Source organism: Podarcis liolepis (assembly GCF_965112155.1).
Source record: "Podarcis liolepis genome assembly, chromosome: 18".
Classification (NCBI taxonomy): Eukaryota; Metazoa; Chordata; class Lepidosauria; order Squamata; family Lacertidae; genus Podarcis; species Podarcis liolepis.
In genome coordinates, this window is record NC_139572.1 from 4,090,516 (window position 1) to 4,117,645 (window position 27,130).

Below are 27,130 nucleotides of genomic sequence, written 5' to 3' on the forward strand. Positions count from 1 at the left end.
CCTCCTCCCCCTCCCCCTTCCATCTCCTGCGCGTAGCAGCCAATCAGCGGGCGGCTCCACATCCGGGGCTCTCCCCCCCCCCCCGCCCGGCCGTTCGCACTCTCGGCTATGGCGGAGGTGAGTGTGTGTTTGAGTGTCAAGCGCGGGGGGGGGGGAGAGAGAAAAGTCGGGTCTCTCCTCCACCCCCCTCCCCACCCCCAAAAGGGAGAGGGGGGCACCGAGGTGGGGGGTGGGGCATGCGTTTGTTTTGGGGGGGCTGCTTGAGGGAGAAGTGGTGGGGTGTGTGGTTTTTTTGGGGGGGGGCTTCCAGGTAGGCAGGTGAAGCCGTGCCTCTTATTTTTGGGGGGGTTGACTTTTTTGGGGGGGGTCAGCACAGGGCTTAATGGGGTGCAGGGGCGAGGATGGAGCAGTTGTGACTTTTCTGGGGCTGGCCAAGGATTTGGCAGCTGGAGTTTTTTTTGGGGGGGGTGGGGGGTCGGGTGGGGGTTCAACCCACACTTTTAGGGGGGCCCAACCTACACTTAGGGGGCCCAGGAGTGTCGGCGTGACAAGTTTGGGGCTCCCAGGGGGGTTCCTGGGGCGCTGCAACGATTTGGGGGAGCTATGAAGAATCAGGAATGTGGTTTTTTTGGGGGGAGCTCAGTAAAAACTTTGGGGTGCAGGAATGGGGGGGCTTTTCTTGGGGGGCAACAAAAACTTCGGGGTTCTGCTAGTTGTGAAGTGGCTGGACTTTTTTGTGGGGGTTCGGTTTTGGGCTGGGGGTATTTTATGGGGGGCAGCGATGGCTTAGGGGGCAGCTGATGGCCATGGAGACAATTCTGGGTCTCTCAAGAAGCCTAGCAAAGATTTAGGGGTTCAGAGAAGTGTGTTTTTATGAGTGGTGCCTGCGGAACTTTGCATTGGATTTTTTTTGGGGGGGTTAAGTAGTGGCTGTGGCAGCAGCTGGAATTTTGTGGGGTGCATGTAGCTTATGACTGTAAGGACTTGGTTTTGCAGAGGGTTTTTTGGGGGGCAGTGTGCTAGGCCACAGGGGAAGTTGCTGGTGGAGACGGTGCAATTTTGGGGGTTGCGTGGAGCAAGTTTTTGGGGTTGCGCAGGAGAGCAACGAAAACAGCTGGAGCTCTGGAGGGAAGAAATTTGGGGTCTTTCGGGGCCAGCTGAGACTTCGAGGGTCGCACTGCATCACTTGTGGGTTCAAGCTGGTGGAGCGAAGTTCTTGCGACTTGAGAGGAGTTTCAAGGGGTGTGGCTGGACCGAGGTTGAGAGTTCGAATTGCCATGCTTTTTTTTTGGGGGGGGGAATGAGGAACTAATGGGAACGACCCTGAAAAAAGCCATAAAGGGGAGGGGTGCAATTAAGTCTATCTTGCAGTGGATTCTGGAAGAGGCATGATTGACTTTTTATAGAAAAGGGCAAATTTGGGAGTGTTAGTGGTGGAGAATATTTTGCTGCTTTGGGGGCTGGAGGGTGGTGCAACAGAGGCTGGAATTTGGGGGTGCAGAAAGCGATTGGTGCGGGAAGTGGTAGAGGCATACCTGAGGCTAAGGAGGCAGCAGGCAACATCCCAAGAATGATTTAAAAGATAAAGGGACCCCTGACCATTAGGTCCAGTCGTGGCCGACTCTGGGGTTGCGGCGCTCATCTCGCTTTACTGTCCGAGGGAGCCGGCGTACAGCTTCCGGGTCATGTGGCCAGCAGGACTAAGCCGCTTCTGGCGAACCAGAGCAGCGCATGGAAACACCGTTTACCTTCCCGCCGGAGTGGTACCTATTGATCTACTTGCACTTTGACGTGCTTTCGAACTGCTAGGTTAGCAGGAGCAGGGACCGAGCAGCGGGAGCTCACCCCATTGCAGAGATTCGAACTGCCGACCTTCTGATCGGCAAGTCCTAGGCTCTGTGGTTTAACCCACAGCGCCACCCGCGTCCCTCAAGAGTGATTTAAGGCTCGTTAAATGTGCACTTCCCAGCCAACCCCCCCAAAAAAACACCCCAAAGTGACTTATTTAGCAAGGTGCAAGAAACAAATGTTGTGATGGTTGGTGACGCTTGGGGGCTGAACCCTAATGCAACTACGTCTGCGAAGAATTAAGGGTGGTGTTAAACTGCCGGTGCTTTCGAAGGGTCAAGCCAAATTTGTTTGGGACCCCTTGGTGGAGGCTGCTGCTGGTGGGTCATGTTTGGGGGACTGCCTTGAGGGTTGCAGGGGTTTGGGGGGGGGGGTACAGGTGGAGGCCGAGATCGTATGGGAATGACTGAGAAGCGATGATTAGAAAATGGTAGAGAAATTCCTTTTTTTTGTTTGGTAAGGGTCTCACCAGAAACAGAAAATTGGTGATAATGGAGGAAGTCAGATGGGCAGCATGTAAATATTATTATTATTATTATTATTATTATTATTATTATTATTATTATTATTATTATTTATTATTATTATTAAGTCGTACAATCACGTTGGATTGTGAGTGTCTGACTTAAAAGTTGCCTTCGTTGGCTTCCGTGCCCTATACGTTTGCTTTCTCTGATAAGTTTTTTTGGGGTGCGCAGAACGCAGACGTAAACAAAGGGGTCGTGTCGGTTCTTGAAAATGGGCTCTGTACATGCTTCCGATTTGGGTGCCGAATCGCACCACTGGTGCCATGGGCTTCCCCTGGGAAACACAGAAACACAAATGTTTGGTCCTCTGAGGCAGGGGCAGCCAATGCAATACTTTCCGGAAGTTGTGGGGACTACAGATCTCATCGTCCTCTGTTAGTGCAGCAGTGGACAGGGATGATGGGAGTTGTAGTCCCCCCCAAAAAATAAAAATTGGAAGGCACCACATTGACACCCCTGCTGTAAGGTCTCCTGAAGTGGGACAGTGATTTCCAGGGAGAGGGTGTTGTGGCTGAGGTTGGGCCAACTTTGTACGTTTTGGAGATCATCTCTGGTGGAACTTCGATGTCCATGAGAATGCTGACATCAAGGGCCCATCATTACCCTCTTTGTCCCTTGCTGGATGTAGCTGTGAAAATGCTTCAAGAGGTTCGCGGGAATCGGGATGGAACCATGGTGGAAATGATAAAACACGTTCTTTGAGCGAGAGCTGCTCCTTGCCCGCCCAAGAACAGATTGGAGCCTTAAGATCACACTCGACGCTCAGGGCTCGATCGCTTACTGGGATTTTGCTGGGATATAACTGGGTTCATTCTCTCCAGATGTTGCTGGACTGCAACTCCCATCTTCCCTGACTGTTAGCCATGCTGACCGGGGCTGATGGGAATCTGAGTCCCACAGCATCTGGAGGTTCCCTACCACATCAGTAGCGGAGGGGAAATCGCTTTGTTGTTTTCGAATGAAGACAGGCGCACAGGGGCTGCATTCAGGCGAGCCAATGGTTTGGAACATGGAAGCAATCAAACGCAAGAGTGAGGAGACAGTTTAATACGCCCCGCTTGCCTTGTGCTCTCATAAGAACATAAGAAGAGCCTACTGGATCAGGCCAGTGGTCCATTTGCTCCAGCATCCTTTCTCCTCTGGTCAGACCTCACCTGGAGTACTGTGTCCAGTTCTGGGCACCACAATTCAAGAAGGACACTGACAAACTGGAACGTGTCCAGAGGAGGGCAACCAAAATGGTCAAAGGCCTGGAAACGATGCCTTATGAGGAACGGCTAAGGGAGCTGGGCATGTTTAGCCTGGAGAAGAGGAGGTTAAGGGGTGATATGATAGCCATGTTCAAATATATAAAAGGATGTCACATAGAGGAGGGAGAAAGGTTGTTTTCTGCTGCTCCAGAGAAGCAGACACGGAGCAATGGATCCAAACTACAAGAAAGAAGATTCCACCTAAACATTAGGAAGAACTTCCTGACAGTAAGAGCTGTTCAACAGTGGAATTTGCTGCCAAGGAGTGTGGTGGAGTCTCCTACTTTGGAGGTCTTTAAGCAGAGGCTTGACAACCATATGTCAGGAGTGCTCTGATGGTGTTTCCTGCTTGGCAGGGGGTTGGACTCGATGGCCCTTGGGGTCTCTTCCAACTCTATGATTCTATGATTCCTCACAAGGGCCAAGCAGATGTCTACAGGACCCAAATTCAACTCTCCTCCCTTCTGTGGTTTTGCACTTGGCTATTGGCCACTTGCGACCAGGTGAAGATGCCCAGGTGCCAAGACGGCTGGCAGCCTGACATCTCCACCACCTGGAGGTGCGTGCCTGGGGGATCCTTGGATCTGGACCATTTCCACACAATCGTACCCCACCCTGTAGAATTTCTGTCCATTATATTTCACCCGCATGATCAGAATGAATTTCGGGAGCAAAATGGAAAAAGACAACTTTTGCCCAGCCCCACAAATGGCAACTAGGCATTCCGTTTTGTAACCCTGGTTTAAGGGACGCAGGTGGCGCTGTGGGTTAAACCACAGAGCCTAGGACTTGCCGATCAGAAGGCCGGCGGTTTGAATCCCTGCGACGGGGTGAGCTCACGTTGCTCGGTCCCTGCTCCTGCCCACCTAGCAGTTCGAAAGCATGTCAAAGTGCAAGTAGATAAATAGGTACCATTCCGGCGGGAAGGTAAACGGCGTTTCCGTGCGCTGCTCTGGTTCGCCAGAAGCGGCTTAGTCCTGCTGGCCACATGACCCGGAAGCTGTACGCCGGCTCCCTCGGCCAGTAAAGTGAGATGAGCGCTGCAACCCCAGAGTTGGTCACGACTGGACCTAATGGTCAGGGGTCCCTTTACCTTTAACTCTGGTTTAGGGAGCCATTTGGCGCCTAGCGTATATATGAGTTTCTAACACTGCCTTTCGTTTCCGTGCGCTGCGCTGGTGCTGGCTCGCCAGAGCAGCTTCGTCACGCTGGCCATGTGACCCGGAAATGTCTCCGGACAGCTCTGGCTCCCGGCCTCTTAAGCGAGATGAGCACGCAACCCCAGAGTCGGTCACGACTGGCCCGTACGGGCAGGGGTACCTTTACCTTTACCTTTAACACTGCCTTTAACCGTGAAGTTCGGCTCACTCGGGGAGGGAGCCTCCGCTCAGGGTATCTGACCCAAGACTCCTCTGAAATCTGCCACCACCGCTGACGAGCACTGAATGATCACCAAGCTAGAATTTGTCCCCAGAACCTTCTCATCGTTTTGGTTGTCTGAATCATGGTTCGTTATTTTTAATCACAGTTTAAAATCTTAAGTTCCCAGGGTGGGTTACAGCCATTTAAACACAATATTAGTATTGAAAGCGCAATATTAAGAACTGCTCCAGCAACTCGGAAGTTACAGAAATCAGATGTGTCCTAAAAAAAATGTGCGTGCAAAGTGTCCAAAGCCCAGGGTATTAATTATTAGTCGCTTTCCCTCCCTCATAAATTTACGAAGAAGGGAAGATGGGCTGTAAATGGTCGCATTTTGGTGGGATCTCCCCCCTAGGTAGTGATTCTGCAATGGAACCCCTGGAATCTCGACTTCTGTTGAAAAAAAGAAAGCAGGGATATATTAGTAACGGATCATTGGAAAATATCGCACGTTAGCTTTCAGATACTTAATGGGCTAAGGATTTTATTTATGTTAAGTGATGAATTACCGTATTTTTTGCTCTATAAGGCTCACTTTTTCCCTCCTAAAAAGTAAGGGGAAATGTTTGCGCGTCTTATGGAGCGAATGCAGGCTGCGCAGCTATCCCAGAAGCCAGAACAGCGAGAGGGATTGCTGCTTTCACTGCACAGCGATCCCTCTTGCTGTTTTGACTTCTGAAATTCAGAATATTTTTTTTCTTGTTTTCCTCCTCCAAAAACTAGGTGCGTCTTGTGGTCTGGTGCGTCTTATAGAGCAAAAAAATACGGCGATATGTTTAATTCCATAAGGTGAAGATCTAAGGATGTTAATGTTTAAGTTAAATTTCATAAAAATTGGGATTTGGAAAACTGTTAGAAGGACATGCAATGAAATTCAACCAAGGGGAAGCGAGGAAGTCACTTAACAAAGTTAATAACTGTAATTTTCAATAAGGCTATGATTTATGTTTGTCTGTTTTATGTGTTTGTTTGTTTATAATATTGCGAAAACTAATAACAAAAATTGGGGGGGGGAGGAAAATATTGCACGTTGGAGGAAACCTTTATGCAAGGAAGAGTTTTTACAGGAATTCCAGTATTCAGATTTGGTGTACGTCTAGTTTGGAGCCGCCACCAGCACTTTCGAAATAAAAGTGTGTGGGGGGGAATAACATCAATAAATACCTTCAAAGAAACCCCAGCCCCTTCTCTGAGAGGAGGAGGACAGCCTGCCGTGGAAACTCTCAGGTCGAAACTCTTGTTCCGACTCCCATTCCTGGCATCCATTGGATTCTTTCCGCAAGCAGACAGGGTGGTCTCTGGTGAGAATACACCGCCGGCCACTAATGAGGCACCAGGGACTAGCGCATTGCAGCACACGTTGAGTGCCTGCCTTTAAGTTGGGAGGCAGCCTCCTTTGCAAAGTTTTCCTGGTAGGCAGGGAGCTCTTATTCCCACGGTTGCCTTGTGAAATCCGGCGAACCGTCTCTGCAGAAGCGCTCTCTTATTTTTTATTTATTTTTATTTATTCAAGAAATTGTTTATTGTTAAAATAGTTCATCATTAATACACATATACAAGCATACAAACATACATTTCATACAGTCCTTAAAAGTGTTCAAACATACTTACACTCAATCCCACAAATAATTCTTTTTCCCATCACCACCCACCACCCCTCACCCCACCTTTGTGTTAGACTTCCAATCTACTCAATTGCAATTTCTTTTCGCTTCTATTACTTGCTTTCACACACCTTTAGCCTAATCTCACACTTCTTTTTCTTATTACACATTGTTATCCATCTTATTCAGTATTTCAGTGTTTGAAACGGAACTTGTTTATTCTAATAGGAGTTCTGATTTTTCGATATGGTTTTGCAAGTATCTTTTAAACACCTTCCAGTCCCTATCTATTTTTTCTTTTGAGATCCTTCCAATTTCTCCCATTGTTTTGGATTTATTGTAGTACTCCACTAACTTGGCAAGCCACTCTATTTTTGTCGGTACAATACCACTTTTCCAGTTTTTCGCAATCAATAGCCTTGCGGCTACTGTTGCGTATGCAGTGGTGCCCCGCAAGACGAATGCCTCGCAAGACGAAAAACTCGCTAGACGAAAGGGTTTTGCGGTTTTTGAGCTGCTTCGCAAGAAGAATTTCCCTATGGGCTTGCTTCGCAAGACGAAAACGTCTTGCGTTTTTTGCAAGTTTGTTTCCTTTTTCTTAACACCGTTAATACAGTTGCGACTTGACTTCGAGGAGCAACTCATAGAGCGCGGTGTGGTAGCCTTTTTTGAGGTCTTTGGTGATTTTTGAAGCTTTTACAAAACTTTTCCGACACCGTGCTTCGCAAGACGAAAAATTCGCTAGACGGAAAAACTCGCGGAACGAATTAATTTCGTCTTGCGAGGCACCACTGTAAATATAAGGTCTTGTCTTCTTCCTTTAGGCTTCCTTTAATCATAGAATCATAGAGTTGGAAGAGACCACAAGGGCCATCGAGTCCAACCCCCTGCCAAGCAGGAAACACCATCAGAGCACTCCTGACATATGGTTGTCAAGCCTCTGCTTAAAGACCTCCAAAGGAGGAGACTCCACCACACTCCTTGGCAGCAAATTCCACGGTTGAACAGCTCTTACTGTCAGGAAGTTCTTCCTCATGTTTAGGTGGAATCTTCTCTCTTGTAGTTTGGATCCATTGCTCCGTGTCCGCTTCTCTGGAGCAGCAGAAAACAACCTTTCTCCCTCCTCTATGTGACATCCTTTTATATATTTGAACATGGCTATCATATCACCCCTTAACCTCCTCTTCTCCAGGCTAAACATGCCCAGCTCCCTTAGCCGTTCCTCATAAGGCATCGTTTCCAGGCCTTTGACCATTTTGGTTGCCCTCCTCTGGACACGTTCCAGTTTGTCAGTGTCCTTCTTGAACTGTGGTGCCCAGAACTGGACACAGTACTCCAGGTGAGGTCTGACCAGAGCAGAATACAGTGGCACTATTACTTCCCTTGATCTAGATGCTATACTCCTATTGATGCAGCCCAGAATTGCATTGGCTTTTTTAGAAGCTCTCTCTTCTTAAGAGAGCAAGGTGCACCCTGCGACATGCTCACTCTGGGCTGGGCAGCTTTCATTGTCGATGCCCTTCTGCAGCAAGGTGACTGTTTCCTTTATGCGCTTCTTAAAACCGCTCGGGCCCATTGACTACAGTGGTACTTCGGGTTAAATACGCTTCAGGTTACAGACTCCGCTAGCCCAGAAATAGTACCTCGGGTTAAGAACTTTGCTTCAGGATGAGAACAGAAATTGTGCAGCGGCGGCAGCAGGAGGCCCCATTAGCTAAAGTGGTGCTTCAGGGTTAAGAACAGGTTCAGGTTAAGAACGGACCTCCGGAACGAATTAAGTACTTAACCCGAGGTACCACTGTATTGTGAAGGAACGGTGGAGAATTAAGACTGGGGCAGGGAAGGTGGCTGCCAACTGCAGCCAACCTAGCAGTTCGAAAGCACGTCAAAGTGCAAGTAGATAAATAGGTACTGCTCCGGCGGGAAGGTAAACAGCGTTTCCGTGCGCTGCTCTGGGTCGCCAGAAGCAGCTTAGTCCTGCTGGCCACATGACCCGGAAGCTGTCTGTGGACAAACGCCGGCTCCCTCGGCCTATAGAGCGAGATGAGTGCACAACTCCAGAGTCGGTCACAACTGGACCTAATGGTCAGGGGTCCCTTTACCTTTACTGTGGAAGGTGGCGGAGAACCGGATGGTTGGAGGGAGGGGGGCAAAAGGAAGGAGAAAATGAGGAAGGGTCACAACCCCGACGGCTGTTTTCTTATGGCACAGCCAGACGCAGCGAGCGCCTCTCAGTATCAGCCACTGAGAATTGAAAGTTGCCGTTCCACCTTTTTCCAGTGTGTTTTCCTGTTGCCTTCCTTACCACGAAAGGCTGATATTCTTTGGGCATGTGGTGTTAAAGTGGGTTTAATTTCATCCCGTCAATTTTTTTTATTTATATATGGCTTTTTCTCGCAGTACGGGACCCCGGGCAGTTCATGGCATAAATTGAAACAGCTGAAAACACAACAGTCGATAGGAGCATGAGGCACACACCCCCACAGAAAGTTTGCGAGGAGGGAACGTGGTCCTTGAACTTAGAATAGTTCTCAACTCCTGGTTTCATAGAAAAAGCAGGGTCTTGAATCCTAGAAGGTAAAGGTAAAAGGACCCCTGTCCATTAGGTCCAGTCGTGACCGACTCTGGGGTTGTGGCGCTCATCTCGCTTTATTGGCCGAGGGAGCCGGCGTACAGCTTCCGGGTCATGTGGCCAGCATGACTAAGCCGCTTCTGGCGAACCAGAGCAGCGCACGGAAACGCCATTTACCTTCCCGCCGGAGCGGTACCTATTTATCTACTTGCACTTTGACGTGCTTTCGAACTGCTAGGTTGGCAGGAGCAGGGACCGAGCAACGGGAGCTCACCCCGTTGCTGGGATTCGAACCGCCGACCTTCTGATCGGCAAGTCCTAGGCTCTGTGGTTTAACCCACAGCGCCACCTGCGTCCCTTTGAATCCTAGAAAGGCATAGATAAATACTAACCATGTGTCCTGCTTTTCTTTTTTAAAGGCCTCAGTTGGGAGGCAGAGTCCAAGGGTTGTGTCCTACCCTGCGCGGAACTTATGTCCTGGGAGACCCAGCCTTCATACCACGGCAGGTACGGAGATCTTGAATCTACCTAGTGCCAGGTATTGCAGGACTTCTGCCTTTCCCCCCTCTTCCGTCACCTGGCTCTCACCTCTGCGGGAAGGTGGGTCACTGAGCATCTGCCCTGTATTCATCCACCTTGTCCCTGGTTTCCATTGGCTCTGAACCAGGGTGAGGATCTTGTCGGGCTCCCGACTCCGTATCTGTTCAGAAAAGGCATTCCCCTTTCCTGAAATGGAGGAATGCAAGAGATGGAAGAATCTCTCTTATAATAATAATAATTTATTATTTATACCCCGCCCATCTGGCTGGGTTTCCCCAGCCACTCTGGGCGGCTTCCGACAAAACACTAAAATACAATAACCTATTAAACATTAAAAGCTTCCCTAAACAGGGCTGCCTTCAGATGTCTTCTAAAAGTTTGGTAGTTGTTTTTCTCTTTGACATCTGATGGGAGGGCGTTCCACAGGGCGGGCGCCACCACCTAGAAGGCCCTCTGCCTGGTTCCCTGTAACTTGGCTTCTCGCAGCGAGGGAACCACCAGAAGGCCCTCGGTGCTGGACCTCAGTGTCCGGGCTGGACAATGGGGGTGGAGACGCTCCATCAGGTATACTGGACCGAGGCCATTTAGGGCTTTCAAGGTCAGCACCGACACTTTGAATTGTGCTGGGAAATGTACTGGGAGCCAATGCAGGTCTTTCAGGACCGGTGTTATATGGTCTCGGCGGCCGCTCCCAGTCACCAGTCTAGCTGCCGCATTGGGGAGCCGATTTGTTCACGACCCAAGGCGTTTGAGATCCAGGGCACGACTGTATTTTGCTGCAAATTTCCCTTGCCATGGCGGCATACCCCGAAGGGCCGTTTTGCAAAAGCAACACCCCCCTTTTTAATCACTGAAACAGCCAGGCAGGAGATTTCCTCCCAGCCCTGGTGCTATGTCGCTGCTCGTGGGAGGAGCGTTCTTCGAAATGAACCTGCTTAATTGTTCCAAACGTCGTTCCATGCAGTGGTGTCTATGGGCTCAGGTGACCACCGCTTCAACCTGGCTGAAATCCTTTCTCAGAACTACGGAGTGCGGGAAGAGACCGAGGAAGATCAGCGGCAGGAACACACACAGGGGAAAGCGAAGCCTTTGGAGGAGCTAGAGAAGAGCTTCAATGCCTCCCAGGTAAGGCACTTTGTGGTTTTCTCTCTCCCTTTTGAATAGATTTTATTAAAGTTTGGAAAAAGAAACACAGTGGTACCTCTGGTTGTGAACAGGATAAAGCGAGATGAACGCCGCACCTCCAGAGTCGTTCACGGCTGGACCTAATGGTCAGGGGGTCAGGGGTCCCTTTACCTTTTATGATACAGTGGTGCCTCGCAAGACGAAAAGAATCCGTTCTGTGATTCTCTTCGTCTAGCGTTTTTTTCGTCTTGCGAAGCAAGCCCATTGACGGATTAGCGGATTAGAGCTATTAGCGGCTCTTATCGGCTTATCAGATCAGCTGATAAGCGGCTTAGCGGCTTAGAAAAAGGGGGGGGGGAGGAAAAAACCAGCAGGAACTCGCAAGACATTGTCGTCTTGCGAAGCAAGCCCATAGGAGATTCGTTTTGCGAAGCACCTCCAAAACGGAAAACTCTTTCGTCTAGTGAGTTTTCCGTCTTGCGAGGCATTCGTCTTGCGGGGCACCACTGTATGTAAAATGAACCATGGGAAGAGAAGAAGGGAAGTCATTGATATCTTAAGGATGTAAATTTAAGAAAAATTTTACAGTGGTACCTCGGGTTACATACGCTTCAGGTTACATTTTCCGAAAACCCAGAAATAGTGCTTTGGGTTAAGAACTTTGCTTCAGGATAAGTACAGAAATCGGGCGGGGCGGCGGCAGCGGGAGGCCCCATTAGCTAAAGTGGTGCTTCAGGTTAAGAACAGTTTCAGCTTAAGAACAGACCTCCGGAACGAATTACCGTATTTTTCGCTCTATAAGACGCACCAGACCACAAGGCGCACCTAGTTTTTGGAGGCGGAAAACAAGAAAAAAAACATTCTGAATCTCAGAAGCCAGAACAGCAAGAGGGATCGCTGCGCAGTGAAAGCAGCGATCCCTCTTGCTGTTCTGGCTTCTGGGATAGCTGCGCAGCCTGCATTCGCTCCATAAGACGCACACACATTTCCCCTTACTTTTTAGGAGGGGAAAAGTGAGTCTTATAGAGCAAAAAATACGGTAAGTACTTAACCCGAGGTACCACTGTATATGACACAGCTGGTGGCTCCAGCAGCCTGACTGCGTCAAGGCAGCTTCCTATCGCCCTATAGTTTACCATGACATGCAGGCTGTTTCAGCTGCCAAGTCTGCCCCCTTGATCCTCTGCCTGGCCGGCATAGCTCTGGGGGTGGGGTAGGGAGCCCCTTCCCTTCCTGACGAAGTTCTCCTGCTGTTCAGAACTCTGAAATGCCGTTTGAGGAATTGCTTGCGCTCTACGGCTACGAGGCCTCCGACCCCATCTCCGAGCAGGACAGCGAGAGCAACGATGCCTCGCCCAACCTTCCAGACATGACCCTGGATAAGGTAAGTCCCGTTTTCCCTGCCAGCCGCCTTTCCCCGCTCCTAGTCCTCATGAGGGTCACCTTTAAGGGGAGAAGCACAGCAACAGAAACCGAGATATGATAATGGCACCTTATACCTAGGTTGTGGGCGCAACAAGGTGCGCTTTTTTAATAACAAGAATTCTGATTTCTAAAGCCATTTAGGGGCTTGAAGGTGAATATTAAAGCAAGGCTTCCATCATATCATAATGGTGTGTTTGTGCATTAAAAAAAAACTGGGTTAAAGCTGACCGAAAGTCCAGAGGTAGCGTTCTTATCAATTTACGACGGGGTGGAAGGTTCGCAGGTTATGAAGGCCTTGCTCACAAATTTTCTTGACAGCTGCACAAATTATGATAGCTGGAAGAGGAAGGGGCAAGCGGAATATAAAATGGAGGAATGGTATGAAGAGGTGCGGGTTATAGCTCTTAATGATAAATTAACATGTGCCATTGGGACGTGGGTGGCGCTGTGGGTTAAACCACAGAGCCTAGGGCTTGCCGATCAGAAAGTCAGCGGTTCGAATCCCCACGACGGGGTGAGCTCCCGTTGCTCGGTCCCAGCTCCTGCCAACCTAGCAGTTCGAAAGCACATCAAAGTGCAAGTAGATAAATAGGTACCACTCTGGCAAGAAGGTAAACGGCATTTCCGTGCGCTGCTCTGGTTTGCCAGAAGCGGCTTAGTCCTGCTGGCCACATGACCCGGAAGCTGTACACCGGCTCCCTCGGCCAATAAAGCGAGATGAGCGCCGCAACCCCAGAGTTGGTCACGACTGGACCTAATGGTCAGGGGTCCCTTTACCTTAACATGGGCCATTAAGGTAAGGCGGGGAATACGCAGGAGAAATGATTTGGAGGAGATGTGGAAGGTGTATGTAGAATTTGTACTTTTAAAACGGAAAGGGGTCAAACCGCTGGAAGAGGTGTTGACATTTTGAGAGGTTGGATAGTTACAATGGAATGGTCTCGGAGATGGGGTGCACATTTTTATTCTTTTATGAATATTACTTTGTCAAAATAAAAGAATTTTTTTTTTTTAAACCACCCTTCCTTCCTTCCTTTCTGGTCAGGAGCAGATAGCAAAGGACCTGCTTTCCGGGGAAGAAGAAGAGGAGACTCAATCTTCGGCCGACGACCTGACCCCTTCCGTCACCTCCCACGACGCCTCGGACCTTTTCCCCAACCAGATGGGATGTAAGTTTTCTCTGAAGTGTGTAGATGCCTCGAGAGAAAGGGAGCAAAGGCCTAGTCGTATTTCACACACACACACACACACACACACACACACACACACACACACACACAAAGGAAAGGCCAGCCAGGACCCTTCCCCTGCTTTTGCTTCTCTCGGCTGGATGCTGAGGTCCAGCTCCGAGAGCCTTCTGGCGGTTCCCTCCCTGCAAGAAGTGAGGTTACAGGCAACCAGGCAGAGGGCCTTCTCGGTGGTGGCGCCCTCCCTGTGGAACGCCCTCCCATCAGATGTCAAGGAAATAAACAACTATTTCACTTTTTAAAGATAACTGTTTAAGGAAGTTTTAAATGTTTGATGCTCTATTGAACCTATCAGTTCGAAAGCACATGAAAGTGCAAGTAGATAAATAGGGACCACTCCGGCGGGAAGGTAAACGGCGTTTCCGTGCGCTGCTCTGGTTCGCCAGAAGCGGCTTAGTCCTGCTGGCCACATGACCCAGAAGCTGTACGCCGGCTCCCTTGGCCAATAAAGCGAGATGAGCGCCGCAACTCCAGAGTCGGTCACGACTGGACCTAATGGTCAGGGGTCCCTTTACCTTTACCTCTCCCAGGTACTCCTCTCTGTTTAATCCCCACAACGACTCTGCAAGGCAGACTAGGCTGAGAGAGCCAGTGGCTGCACACACACACACACACACCCGGGTCATCCAGTGAGCTTCATGTGTCTGAGTGCGGTGGATTTGAACCCTAGTCTCTCTCAGGCCCAGTTCACCTCGCCAGCTCTCCGGACGCCAGCTGTCTGTGGGCTTCTAGCAGTCCCCTATAGCAAAGAGGACAGTGGAATTGACGGGCCTTCTCCGGACACAGGGCCCCTCTCTCGCGCTCCTTACGCCTTCCAGGCATTGAGGTTGTCTCTTCACCTTCCTCCCTTTCCGGAAAAAAAGCAAACTTCCTAGCTGATGGAGGCAAAGGCCGCTGCTCTTCCCCGTGTGCTTCCTTCTCGGCCGAGGACTCGGAAGAAGACGCCATCCCCGCCAACGAATGCAAGAAGGTAGGCCTTTTCGTCCGGGGGCGGGTGCTCGCCGTCCACCACCGGGACAGGTGGGAAACAGGAAGGGGGCCCTGGCTAAGAGGAATTTGAGAGAAGCTTCTTTCACCTATTACAGTACAGTGGTGCCTCGCAAGACGAAAAGAATCCGTTCTGTGATTCTCTTCGTCTAGCAGTTTTTTTGTCTTGCGAAGCCCATTGAAGGATTAGCGGATTAGCGCTATTAGCGGCTTTTAGCGGCTTATCTGCTGATCGGATCAGCTGATAAGCGGCTTAGCGGCTTAGAAAGGGGGGGGGGAGGGGAAAAAACCAGCAGGAACTCGCAAGACATTGTCATCTTGCGAAGCAAGCCCATAGGAAATTCGTTTTGCGAAGCACCTCCAAAACGGAAAACTCTTTCGTCTAGCAAGTTTTCCGTCTTGCGAGGCATTCGTCTTGCGGGGCACCACTGGATTTGGCCAGTACTGAAACATTCAGGAGTGCTGTTAGCCAAATGACTATTAGGTTCTGTCTGTTTTTTGGGCAGACGTTTTTGCAGCTCGGTTAGGTTTTGCAGATCTGCTGAATCTTAATCGATATGGGGGCTGCCCCTTCTCCCATCTTCAGCCGACTTTTCCACCAGGCAGCTTGGAGGCCGAAAGGATCTAGTTGATCTCAGTAGGACTAGGTTTTTCAGGGCAGGTCTTTGATCCCTTGCTGGCTTACAATCGTACTTAAAACACTTCCCGGAAACCTTGCCCATCCTGGTTTCCCCAAGGTTTGTGGTGGGACCTCTCTTGTGGCATTCACCGTTTTCTTCCGTTCCTTCAGGAAGGGATAAATAAGCAGTCAGGAAAATGGTTGGGGGATCACCCCTGTTCCGAGCAAGGAACGGAAGAGTTTTCTCCCCTATTGTCCTCTACGTGGGTCTACCTTTGAAGGTGACTTGGAAACTGCAACTAATCCAGAATGCGGCAGCTAGACTGGTGACTGGGGGCGGCCACCGAGACCACATAACACCGGTCCCAAAAGACCTACATTGGCTCCCAGGTCATTTCCGAGCACAATTCAAAGTGTTGGTGCTGACCTTTAAAGCCCTCAATGGCCCAGTATCCCTGAAGGAGCATCTCCACCCCCATTGTTTTGCCCAGACACTTGAGGTCCAGCTCCGAGGGCCTTCTGGTGGTTCCCTCCCTGCGAGAAGTGAGGTTACAGGGAACCAGGCAGACGGCCTTCTTGGTAGTGGCGCCCTCCCATCAGATGTCAAGTAAATAAACAACTACCGTATCTGACTTTTAGAAGACAGCTGAAGACAGCCCCATTTAGGGGAGTTTTTAATGTTTGATATTTTATTGTGTTTTTAATATTCTGTTGGGAGACGCCCAGGGTGGCTGGGGAAATCCAGCCAGATGGGCAGGGTATAAATAATAAAATGTTGTTGTTGTTATCTATATCTAGATAGATAGATACAGGACGCAGGTGGCGCTATGGGTTAAACCACAGAGCCTAGGGCTTGCCGATCAGAAGGTCGGCGGTTCAAATTCCCGCGATGGGGTGAGCTCCCGTTCCTCGGTCCCTGCTCCTGCCAACCTAGCAGTTTGAAAGCACATCAAGTGCAAGTAGATAAATAGGTACCGCTCCGGCGGAAAGGTAAACAGCGTTTCCGTGCGCTGCTCTGGTTCGCCAGAAGCGGCTTAGTTCTGCTGGCCACATGACCCGGAAGCTGTGCGCCGGCTCCCTCGGCCAGTAAAGCGAGATGAGCGCCGCAACCCCAGAGTCGGCCACGACTGGACCTAATGGTCAGGGGTCCCTTTACCTTTACCTAGATAGATAGATAGATAGATAGATAGATAGATAGATAGATATGGAAGAGGTACTCCCCTCCCAGCTTACCTCCAATAAGCAGGAGAGGCGAGGAAAGATTGGTACACAACTACTGCCAATTGAATGATCCTGCTGATGTTATTTGTTATTATTTCGCTCACAGGAGATCATGGTTGGTCCTCAATACCAGGCGGCTGTTCCCCTCCTCCACCTGAACAGGCATGGCGAAAAAGGTAGGCAAACCTTGGGCACTGACATGCTCTGGACTTCATCCCAGCCAGAGTTTTGTGTGTGTGTGTGTGTGTGTGTGTGCGCATCTGCGTGTGTTCCAAGAGAACCAGGGGAGAATAGAATTTGGCTCCTTGGGAAAAGCCAGCATCCTCTTTCTAAGAGAAGGAGCTTTTATATTTAAAAAAGCATCCTTCGCATTTGATTCCTTGGCTGGTCGCCACAGGCGAGCGGGGATTCCATGCGGGCGAGCGGGCTCGGTGAAGGAGGCATGCGCCTTTCCGTTCCTCCTGTTACCACAACCCACTTGGTTCTGGGGAGGCTTCGGAGGGGAAGGTGTCCGCCCCACAGTCTGTGTCACTCAGCCGCCAGCCGGTTTAGGTAAAGGTAAAGGGACCCCTGACCATTAGGTCCAGTCGTGGCCGACTCTGGGGTTGCAGCGCTCATCTTGCTTTATTGTACAGCTTCCGGGTCATGTGGCCAGCAGGACTAAGCCGCTTCTGGCAAACCAGAGCAGCGCACGGAAACACCGTTGACCTTCCTGCCGGAGTGGTACCTATTTATCTACTTGCACTTTGACGTGCTTTCAAACTGCTAGGTGGGCAGGAGCAGGGACCGAGCAACGGGAGCTCACCCCGTCGCAGGGATTCGAACCGCCGACCTTCTGATTGCCAAGCCCTAGGCTCTGTGGTTTAACCCACAGCGCCACCCGCATCCCACACCAGCCGGTTTAGTGGGAGGCAAAGTATTTGCTTGGGGCCCTTAATCTCAGACCCGCCCTCCGATGTTTCTTCTCTCCCAGTCTACGAAAACGACGACCAGCTTCTCTGGGACCCAAACATCCTCCCCGAGAGGGAAGTGGAAGAGTTCCTTTACCGAGCCATAAAGAGAAGGTGGGACGAAGTCTCGAACGCCAGCCTTGCAGAGGGGGACACGGTGAAGGACAATGAGCAAGTGAGTTCAGGGTTCATTCCCAAACAAAATAAAAAAATTCCTTCCAGTAGCATCTTAAAGACCAACTAAGTTAGTTCTTGGTATGAGCTTTCGTGTGCATGCACACTTCTTCAGATACACTGAAACAGAAGTTGCCAGACCCTTCTATATAGTGAGAAGGTGGGGAGGGGTATTACTCAGAAGGGTGGTGGGAATGGGAGATTGGCAGATAGCTGAGATGAGCCTGTTGACGACTCTTAACGACTGTAATAGGTCTTATAGGAAAAGGCAAGGGGTGAGAAGGTGAGAAACAGCGCATGAGATGGCAGTGTGCCGTGAGATACAAATCCATCTTGAAAGCTCCTGTGAGCTCCAGCCCCTACCGTCGCAGAAGAGTCTACCTGCTGCCTCTCTTCCTGAGTCTACTCCATTCTTTCCTCTTCTTAGGCCCCATCTGCACTCTATATGTTTAAAGCCGTCTCATGCCACTTTAAACAGTCACGTCTTTCCCCAAAGTATCCTGTAAAGCAGCGTTTCTCGAACTTGGGCCCCCAGCTGTTGTTGGACAATTAATTAACAATCATAATGGTTTTATTATTTATAGCAATTAAAGGTAAAGGGACCCCTGACCATTAGGTCCAGTCGTGGCCGACTCTGGGGTTGCGGTGCGTATCTCTCTTTATTGGCTGAGGGAGCCGGCGTACAGCTTCCGGGTCATGTGGCCAGCAGGACTAAGCCGCTTCTGGCGAACCAGAGCAGCGCACGGAAATGCCGTTTACCTTCCCGCCGGAGTGGTACCTATTTATCTACTTGCACTTTGACGTGCTTTCGAACTGCTAGGTTGGCAGGAGCAGGGACTGAGCAACGGGAGCTCACCCCGTCATTGCGGGGATTCGAACCGCCGACCACCTGATTGGCAAGTCCTAGGCTCTGTGGTTTAACCCACAGCGCCACCCGTGTCCCTTTTATAGCAATTCTAGCAATACAAACACAAAACCATACCCTAAGACCATTAACAAGTTAGCAACAGGTTATCTATTAACTGTTTGGAAGGATGTAATCTTAATTGCCTGCATAGGCCTGGTGGAACAGAAACGTTTTCGGCAAGCGTTTAGAAATTGTCACAGAAGGTTCCTGCTGGAACTCTAGTGGCAGGGCGTTCCACAGGACCGGACTGACAACGCTGAAGTTCCCCACTTCTCTTAGACGTGCTTCCCTTTGCTCCATAGGCGCTGTACGAACTGGTAAAGTGCAACTTCAACGCCGAAGAGGCGCTGCGGAGACTCCGGTTCAACGTGAAGGTCATTCGAGGTGAGAGATTCCTGGGGGTAGGGAATAATTCCCCCCCCCAGCCCTGCTGGCTTTCCCAAGTGAGACAGTATCAACACATCCTTCTCTCCAAGGAGCTTGGTGGAGGTGGGGGCGGGGAGAACTCCATAGCTGTCAACTTACAGATTTGAAAATAAGGGACCAGCAGCCTCGAAAATAAGGGATCAGCAGCCAAAATAAGGGATTTTCCAGGCACAGGTATGTTCAACTTCTGAGCCCCCTGAGCCAAAGGCAGAAAGCCCAGCCAGCAGCCAAACGAAGCCTCAAGCGGTGGTTCCCACAGCGCAGCAACCCGGAAAGGGGACGCAGCAAGGGAAACCACCGTCACCTCTCCGCTGGGAAGCGCTGAGCAAAGGCGAGTCCCTAGGCAACACGGCCGATCTGATCGGCACAAGGCGTGCAAGCTCCACCCCCCAGTCGTTCTTAGACTCCTTATTGGGTGAGCAACGCAGCCAAGCAACACAGTTGGAGCCTCCCTCCTCCCTGGCCGGCAGGGAGGGAGGGAGGGAAAGGAGCTGCTTCCTTTGAAACCCGGGAAATTTAAGGGACATCATCAATAAGGGACAGCAGCGGGACACGGCGCTGGGATAAGGGACTTTCCCACCAAATAAGGGACGGTTGACAGCTATGGAGAACTCTTCAGTCACACAGAGAAACATCTATTGGAGAAGTTCTGCAAACTTTCAGCAGGCGTCTCTCACAAATAATTTCCCCCCGTTGCCTCCGCTACAGACGAGCTCTGTGCCTGGAGTGAAGAGGAATGCAGGAATTTCGAACACGGGTTCCGGGTCCACGGAAAGAACTTCCACCTCATCCAAGCAAACAAGGTAATTGGCCGTCGTGTGTATGTCGCCCGGGACAGCGAGTCTCCCTGCAATCATGAGTGAAGCCTGGGAAAAGAGGAATCACCCTTTTAAATGCCCATAGAGCTGTAGGAGGAGGTCTGGGAGACAGACACGGTTTGCAACTTCTGCTTCTAGCTCGATGTGCTTTTCAAGGCTCCGAGTAATTGCACTGGGTCTCGCACCCAGATCCCTTGGAAAATAAAGTGTGCATGTATGCATGTACAGTCGTACCTCAGAAGTCGAACGGAATCCGTTCCGGAAGTCCGTTTGACTTCCAAAGCGCTGTGGAAGACCCGTCGGACGTTTGGGTTCCAAAAAACGTTCGCAAACCGGAACACTCGTTCTGGGTTCAATCGTTCGGGAGCCAAAACATCCATCCGGGATCCAAGGTATTACTGTACAGTGGCACCTCGGGTTAAGTACTTAATTCGTTCCGGAGGTCCGTTCTTAACCTGAAACTGTTCTTAACCTGAAGCACCACTTTAGCTAATGGGGCCTCCCACTGCTGCCACGCCGCTGGAGCACGATTTCTGTTCTCATCCTGAAGCAAAGTTCTTAACCCAAGGTACTATTTCTGCGTTAGTGGAGTCTGTAACCTGAAGCATATCTAACCTGAAGCGTATGTAACCCAAGGTACCACTGTATGAGCTTTCTCTATTTCTGTCTCTCAGGGAGGAGAGGGGAGGGGGTGGGGTCTCAAGACCTCCAAGGCTGACCCGAAGTTTTCCTTCAGGTGGGCAGGAATTTCTTTATTCTTTTGCATTTTTGCTTAGTTAAGAAGGCCGCGTGCAGCTTGCAAGGTTCAGCCCAGCAGGAACTTGGGTCTCAAGTTTGGGCCCCGAAATCTCAGCGGGTGGGATGTTCCTGAACTGGCAACCCTATGGATGGCTTCCATGACACACACACCCCCCAAAGTCAGGTGGGCCCATGGCCCTAAAAATATTGGTAACCTGTGTGCTACAGAAATGTGAAGTAGTATTCTTTTGTGTTGGAGAGAACCCTTTGCACACTGTCTCTCAGGCATCCAGCCCCTTCCTTCCCCCCACCCCAGAAAAAAAGGTTATGTAAGCCTAGTGCTTCCCAGAGGATTCTGGGACGTGTGCTCTGTTCACACAAGCGTGGGGTTGCCTTATTTCAAAAAGTAAAAAAAAAAACAGGACACCCCCAAAGTTGGTGAGCTTTTTTTCCCCCCACCAAAAAAAATCTGCGATTTCTCGGTTTACTTGCCGAAGATCCAGGACAAACCGCCAAACCTTGCGGGAATTGCCCCTGGACGTCACTTCCGCCTTTGAAATCCCGGACGTATGGCAATCCCTACACAAGTGTCGCTCCTGAGAGGTGTTCCAGAAGCCGTGGCTTGTCCTAACCTTTTCCCTCTCCTCCCTTTTTCCCTGCAGGTCCGCACCCGGTCGGTAGGCGAATGTGTGGAGTACTATTACATGTGGAAGAAATCGGAGCGCTACGATTACTTCACCCAGCAGACGCGGTTTGGAAGGAAGAAGTATGTTCCCCTACCGCGACCCTGGAGCATCGTGGGAGCTGGGTGGAGCGCTGGGGCCTGTGTCCACAGCGCCGGGTGAATCGCAGGCCCAGGGGCTTGAGTTGGAGAAGGAGCTGGAAGAAAGAAGCAAGGAGGGAGCTGAAGGCCAGGAAACAGAAGAGAGGGGAAGACAGGGGGAGAGGAACACTAGGAAGTGGAAGGGAGGGAAAGGAAGTAGGAGGGAGAGGGAGATTTGGAAGGAGGAGAGGAAAACTGGCAGGTGCCCACATTTAATCTGGAAGCATTTAAGCTTTAGCAGGAGGAGCGACACACCCCCCCCCCCCGGACAACTGGGACGCAGGTGGTTCTGTGGTCTAAACCACTGAGCCTCTTGGGCTTGCCGATCAGAAGGTCGGCGGTTCGAATCCCTGCGACGGGGTGAGCTCCCGTTGCTCTGTCCCAGCTCCTGCCAACCTAGCAGTTCGAAAGTATGCCAGTGCAAGAAGATAAAGAGGTACCACTCCGGTGGGAAGGAGTTGATCCCAGTGAGGGTTTCCCAAGCGTGCCTTCCTCTTAGCACATTTCTCCCTTTCATCCTGAGCTCAAGCATCTTCAAAGCCCACGACACCTTTGGTAAAGGCTGTTCTCCAGTTGGAGCGCTCGCAGACCAGCGTTTCCCAGTTATCGGTGTTTATACTACATTTTTAAAGATTTGCCTTGAGAAAGTCTTAAAACCTCTTTTGTTGACGGCCAGCATTACGCTTTCCATTTTTGAGTTCGGAATAGAGTAGTTGCTTTGGAAGACGATAATCGGGCATCTGCACAACATGACCAGTCCAACGAAGTTGATGTTGAAGAATCATTGCCTCGACAAGGGGGGTCTTTGCTTCTTCCTGTGCCACACACACTACACAGTCGTGGGCTGCTCCCCACTCTGCAGGAGGGCACCCCCCGCCCAATATTCCCGTTCTTAAAAAAAAGAAAAGAGTGACTAGGATTTGTAGAACCTGATGTAGAATGCAAAACATGCAGGCACTATTCTCAGAGTGTGTTTATTTGTTTGTTACCGCTTGTAATTCAAAATGTGTAGGCCTGAAAATAGGGACGCTGGTGGCGCTGTGGGTTAAACCACAGAGCCTAGGACTTGCTGATCAGAAGGTCGGTGGTTCAAATCCCCGCAACGGGGTGAGCTCCTATTGCTCGGTCCCAGCTCCTGCCAACCTAGCAGTTCGAAAGCACAGCAAAGTACAAGTAGATAAATAGGTACCTCTCTGGCGGGAAGGTAAAAGGCATTTCCGTGCGCTGCTCTGGTTCGCCAGAAGCGGCTTAGTCCTGCTGGCCACATGACCCGGAAGCTGTACGCCAGCTCCCTCTGCCAATAAAGCAAGATGAGCGCCGCAACCCCAGAGTCAGCCACGACTGGACCTAATGGTCAGGGGTCCCTTTGCCTTTAGGCCTGAAAATGTGGGGCATGGATGCCCCTTGATAACCACTCCACCCCCCACCCACCTCCCCGTAATCGGTTAATGCAGAGGGGGACATCATAATCTACAAATGTGTTTTGTTTTGCTTGCCTCCAACCTGTAGGGATTACGTGGATAATTTTTTGGATGGTGGCGAAGTAGAAAGTGCCAGTCGTTCGCGAGGTTCCCCACCCATCCCATCGTCCACTGGATGCCTTGACTCTCGTTTCAACCCAGATCACCTGGCAATCGAAAGCACAGGTAGGCTGGTCAGAATTGCCCTTGTTCAGCTTTCAAAATTCTGAGTCCTGGAAAAGCATGTTTATTTGTCATTTGCTACAACTTAGGTTGCCGCTTAATTACAGTAGTCTAAGAGGGACGCGGGTGGCGCTGTGGGTTAAACCACAGAGCCTAGGACTTGCCGATCAGAAGGTCAGCGGTTCAAATCTCCACGACGGGGTGAGCTCCCGTTGCTCGGTCCCAGCTCCTGCCAACCTAGCAGTTCAGTTTTCTCCTGAAATAGCAACCTTGCTGGGGGGGGGGGAGGGCCTTCCCCAGCTGGGGCACCGCCACCGAAAAGGCCTTGTCTTGGTGACTCCCGTTTTTAGAGTGTGCAGTAGTTGAAATCAAGTACCTGTGATGTGTGAACCAGGCTTTTGTGTGTCTCCCTCCCCGCACAGAACCTTTGAGCATTGAGAGCGCAGCGTGCAGTTTGGGCAGCACGAGTGAGTCGGGCCACGGCTACGAATACAGCACCCCTTCGGAAACAAACTGTTCCTTTGACCCCGCCGAGGAAGCCGCCGCCGGCAGCCGGGCGCCCGCTTTCCTGCAGCGCCCGCCGAACCCCCCCGAAGCCGGCTTCTACCAGGTGGCCACAGCCGGCAAACAGGAGCCACTGCGATGCTCGGGGAACGCCCTCACCGTGGACTTCACCCTCCCCAGGAACGTCGCAGAGGGGCTGCCTTTAATTTCCGGCCACGTGGGACTGGACAGGGATCCAGAGACGTTGGTGGCCCCCTCTCAAGTGTCCTTATCGGTCCCAGATTTCAGCCTCCTTGGCATTGGAGATGTAAATAGCTTCCTGGCCACTCAGCAGGCCTGCCCAGCTCCCAGGGCCCACTCGGAGTCCTTGTCTCAGTGACTGCAGCCTCTGCGTAGGGGTCCGCTGACGGACGAAAGCTGACTCTGGCAGGACTGGACGGAATAGCCCTTTGGGGAGGGGGCACAGAGACGGGTCAGCCTATCGTCACCCTTCCTTCCCCTGCACACTCCCCCGGGGCCACGAGCGCCGGCCAAGAGCTGTCCGGTCCTCGCCTTTCCAAATCGCGGGGGGGCGGAAGGGGCGCCCGCTGCTCTTCCTGCCCCTGTGCTCGACATCCCTCTGGCGAAACCAAACGCCTCCGTCGTACTCTCTCGCACAGCTTTGCAAAAGAGAGAGAGAGAAAGCCGATGGAGGGGAACCTGTGACCCCCATGGGGCCGTTGTAGATGGGGGGCAAAGCCATGCAGGGGGCAGACGAAGTCTTCCTCCCCAACAACCCCGCCCTGTGCAAGCTGGATATCCAGCGTTGCCAGCCGAGAAAACCCCCCCGGCGCAATGTGGGAGGCCGCAGAGATAGAGAGGGTTGCCAGGAGCACTTTTAGAGAAGGAGATGTGTCGGTGGGGCGGAAAGCTGTCACGCACGGCGCGAGCGGACGTGGAACACAACTGGTTTCGAAGGTGCAAAGCAAGTTGAGTTGGGCACTTTCCTTCAGTTGTGGCGGCACCTCTGTTTAGTTTCGTTTTCAGTAGCGGCGGGGGACGTTCCTTTTTGCCAAACCTTGTGGCCGCATCCTGGTTTGCCATAGGGTGGGTGGAATCGCCACCCTGCTCCCGCTTTCGTCCCTACGCAAGCACACCGCCCCAGGCCTTTTTTTTAAGGCACCCTCTTATCAGGACCCACCTTCTGGGCAGAGGGAGAAACGTCATCCCCTCCAACAGCACCCTGCATTGCGAAGACGGTAGTCCGCACGTCGCAGCCTTCTGAAGATGCATCGGCTTCCGGGGATGGTGATGGGTTGGGGAGGACGTGGAGGGGCAGAACAAAAGAAGGCTCCCAGGCCCTGCTGCCAAAACTGCACAGCTCTCGGGCAGGGTGTGGGGCGGGGCGCTCCAGGGGTGGACGTCCACCGTGGCGGTCTGGAGGCCAGGCTTCCGAAAGCCAGCAAGAATCTTCACGTTTGCTTTTGCCGGAAGAGAGGCAGCCGGGTGGCGGCAGGAGCACAGGGCCGCCGGTTGGAGTGCCAAACAGACTCCGGGGAGGGAGGTATACGTGCGTTCTGTGCGTGAGAGAGAGCATGAAACGCAAGTGTCCCGTCCTGTCCCCCCAACCTTGCCCGGTTCGGCCAGCTGGCAAAATACTACGAGGACGGACTCTGTGCCATTCAAACCTCCTTGTCTCCCTCTTCTTCCATTTTTCTCAGCCTCAGCCAAGGGGAAGCTATTTTCCTTGTTGCTGGTAATACGGTATATCCCTTTCTCCCCCCCCCCCATCATTTTCATTTTGTGGAGCAGGGCGATGGTGGTTCGTGGCAGCATACATACCCTTAACCTAATTCCACCCTCCCCTCAAGCATCGGTCGTCCACCTGGCCATTCACTCCTTTCGTGGTCATGCAACTAGGGGCTTTTCTTCCAAACTGCGGGAGCTGATAAGGTGCGGAGACAACTTCCTGCACCTCTCTCCTGTGTCCGTCTCCCTGCATAAACCTTGGTACACCACCCTGCAGTTTCCAGGTGGCAGTTGGCAGCCGTGGATTGCAGCTTCTAATAATCGCTTCGTTGGCCTCCGTTGATGCTAGCGGCAGCAATCGTGGTTAGCGCACGAGCCTCCTGTTGCACGGTTCACGCCCGCCGTGCAAAAGGCAGGGGAGAGTCTTGCACAAGCGTCGTGCCGGCTCTGATCAGGGAGTCGGGCGGCAGATTACGAGAGCTAGAGAGAGGGCTCATTTAATGTGGGGCTTGTGGTCACGGACCCAGCAAAACGGAGCACGTTGCGTTGTGGCACCGGCTCAAGTGAGACTCAAATGTGCATCCGTGCCCACTTTGAAGATTCACAGCACTTGGCAAAGGCGCAGCTGCCAGAAAACTCCTATAAGTGAGTTGTGCAATGGGTGTCTAATACCACCCTTGCACTTGCAAGTCATCCCGGGTCGCCGCTATTCCATCGGCTGCCCCTGTGGCCATCTTGACTATGAGGCGTCAATGAGGACTGATGGCTTTTCAGTTTTCCTTTGGTGTAGCGTTTTGCAGCTGAAGTAGGGCCGCACATTCCGTCGGGCCTTAAGTCTTCTGCTGCTTCCTCCTCTCTCTCTGCCCACCTACCCCCACTTTTGCTTCCTTTAGTTCACGCCCGTCCAATATGGACCCTCCCCCAGACAAGCCCGTTCACAGCTCTCAGGGGTCCAGTTTTCTTTCTATCAGTGCTCTGGATACAAGCCAGAGGTGCTGCTGTAGGGTTGCATAATTTCCTTTGCGCTCAAATCTCCCCCACTCAAATCTCTTGGCATTCCCGTATAGACCGTAGAGGAGACCTTAGGAAAACAGTCACGTCTCCATCCCTGCGGTAAATAACGCAGCGGTACCCGGCCTGTTTCCTCAAATCACCCAGGTGTGAGCTGCGAATCCTTTCCCCGGCCAGCTGCCTCTAAAAGTCCCAGAACTTATGGCTTGTTCCATTGACTACACTGGTAGTCAGACGAAACAGCAACGGAGAGATCTCCGATTCCTGGAACTTTTCAAGAAAATCGGTTTGCGTGTGTCCACTGCGTTGCACCCAAATAACGCCTCTGGGTTTACACGGGGATATGTTTCCCTACCCCATCCGCCCGAGCAGCCTCTGTAAAAAAAGAGGGGGAAGTGAAATTCGACCCACATAGCTGCCCATGATGCACCCTCACCTGTTCATAATATCCCTTTTTTATTATTTATTTACGGGATCCTTTCTTGCAACATTTAGGAGACTTCCTCTCCACTGACTCTCTTGCCATCTTGTTACCTATCTCCTATTTCATTTCTCTCCCTTCTCTCTCTCCCCCCCCAATTTCATATTTTAATATGTCTAATTTATAAATGTATTCTTTCCCACCCACCCCTCTCCCCGCAGAAAAAAATGTTTGTTTACAGGTTGTGGGGAAGCGGGATATATATATATAGATATATATCTATATGCCACAGAAACTTATGTGTGTCTTGGGGTGACGACGGGGTGTTCCACGAAAGGGGGAGGCGGACCAACAGCTTTCCTCTCCTGTTTCCCTTCCTTCCGCCTCTCAGGGAGGGGAAGGGATGTTGTGAACGTGATTCCGATACACCGCACCCCGGGGCGACCCACTGACACGTTCTGGTGAGAAGCGCGAAGGGTCTCTCCACTGTGAAGTGAAAACTGCCTTGAATTACCCTTCATTTATTTATTTAATTATAAAGCCCTACGTTGGAGGAAACGACAACGTGGGGGGAAAAACAGACGAAAGAGTCGAGTTTTT

At 51.3% G+C, this 27,130-nt stretch overlaps 1 protein-coding gene and 1 long non-coding RNA gene across 3 annotated transcripts in view; one reads left to right on the forward strand and one right to left on the reverse strand.

Annotated features, from left to right (window-relative positions):
• LOC310697648 overlaps positions 1–27,130 on the reverse strand; it is a 272,049-nt gene that overhangs the window by 200,555 nt on the left and 44,364 nt on the right. The gene's annotated exons all lie outside the window — the stretch shown is intronic.
• On the forward strand, positions 44–27,110 carry MIER2 (MIER family member 2). Of its 2 annotated transcripts, none has more exons than XM_083483885.1 (13): positions 44–117; positions 9,643–9,730; positions 10,728–10,888; positions 12,147–12,272; positions 13,365–13,482; positions 14,424–14,530; positions 16,494–16,563; positions 17,361–17,512; positions 18,721–18,802; positions 19,553–19,647; positions 21,063–21,166; positions 22,733–22,869; positions 23,289–27,110. In XM_083483885.1, exons 1-13 carry the CDS (start codon positions 109–111, stop codon positions 23,747–23,749), a joined length of 1,710 nt encoding a protein of 569 aa, XP_083340011.1. In that variant the 5' UTR covers positions 44–108; the 3' UTR covers positions 23,750–27,110. The 2 variants fall into 2 exon arrangements, with proteins under 2 accessions (XP_083340011.1, XP_083340010.1); XM_083483884.1 differs by having other exon boundaries at positions 46–117; positions 13,359–13,482.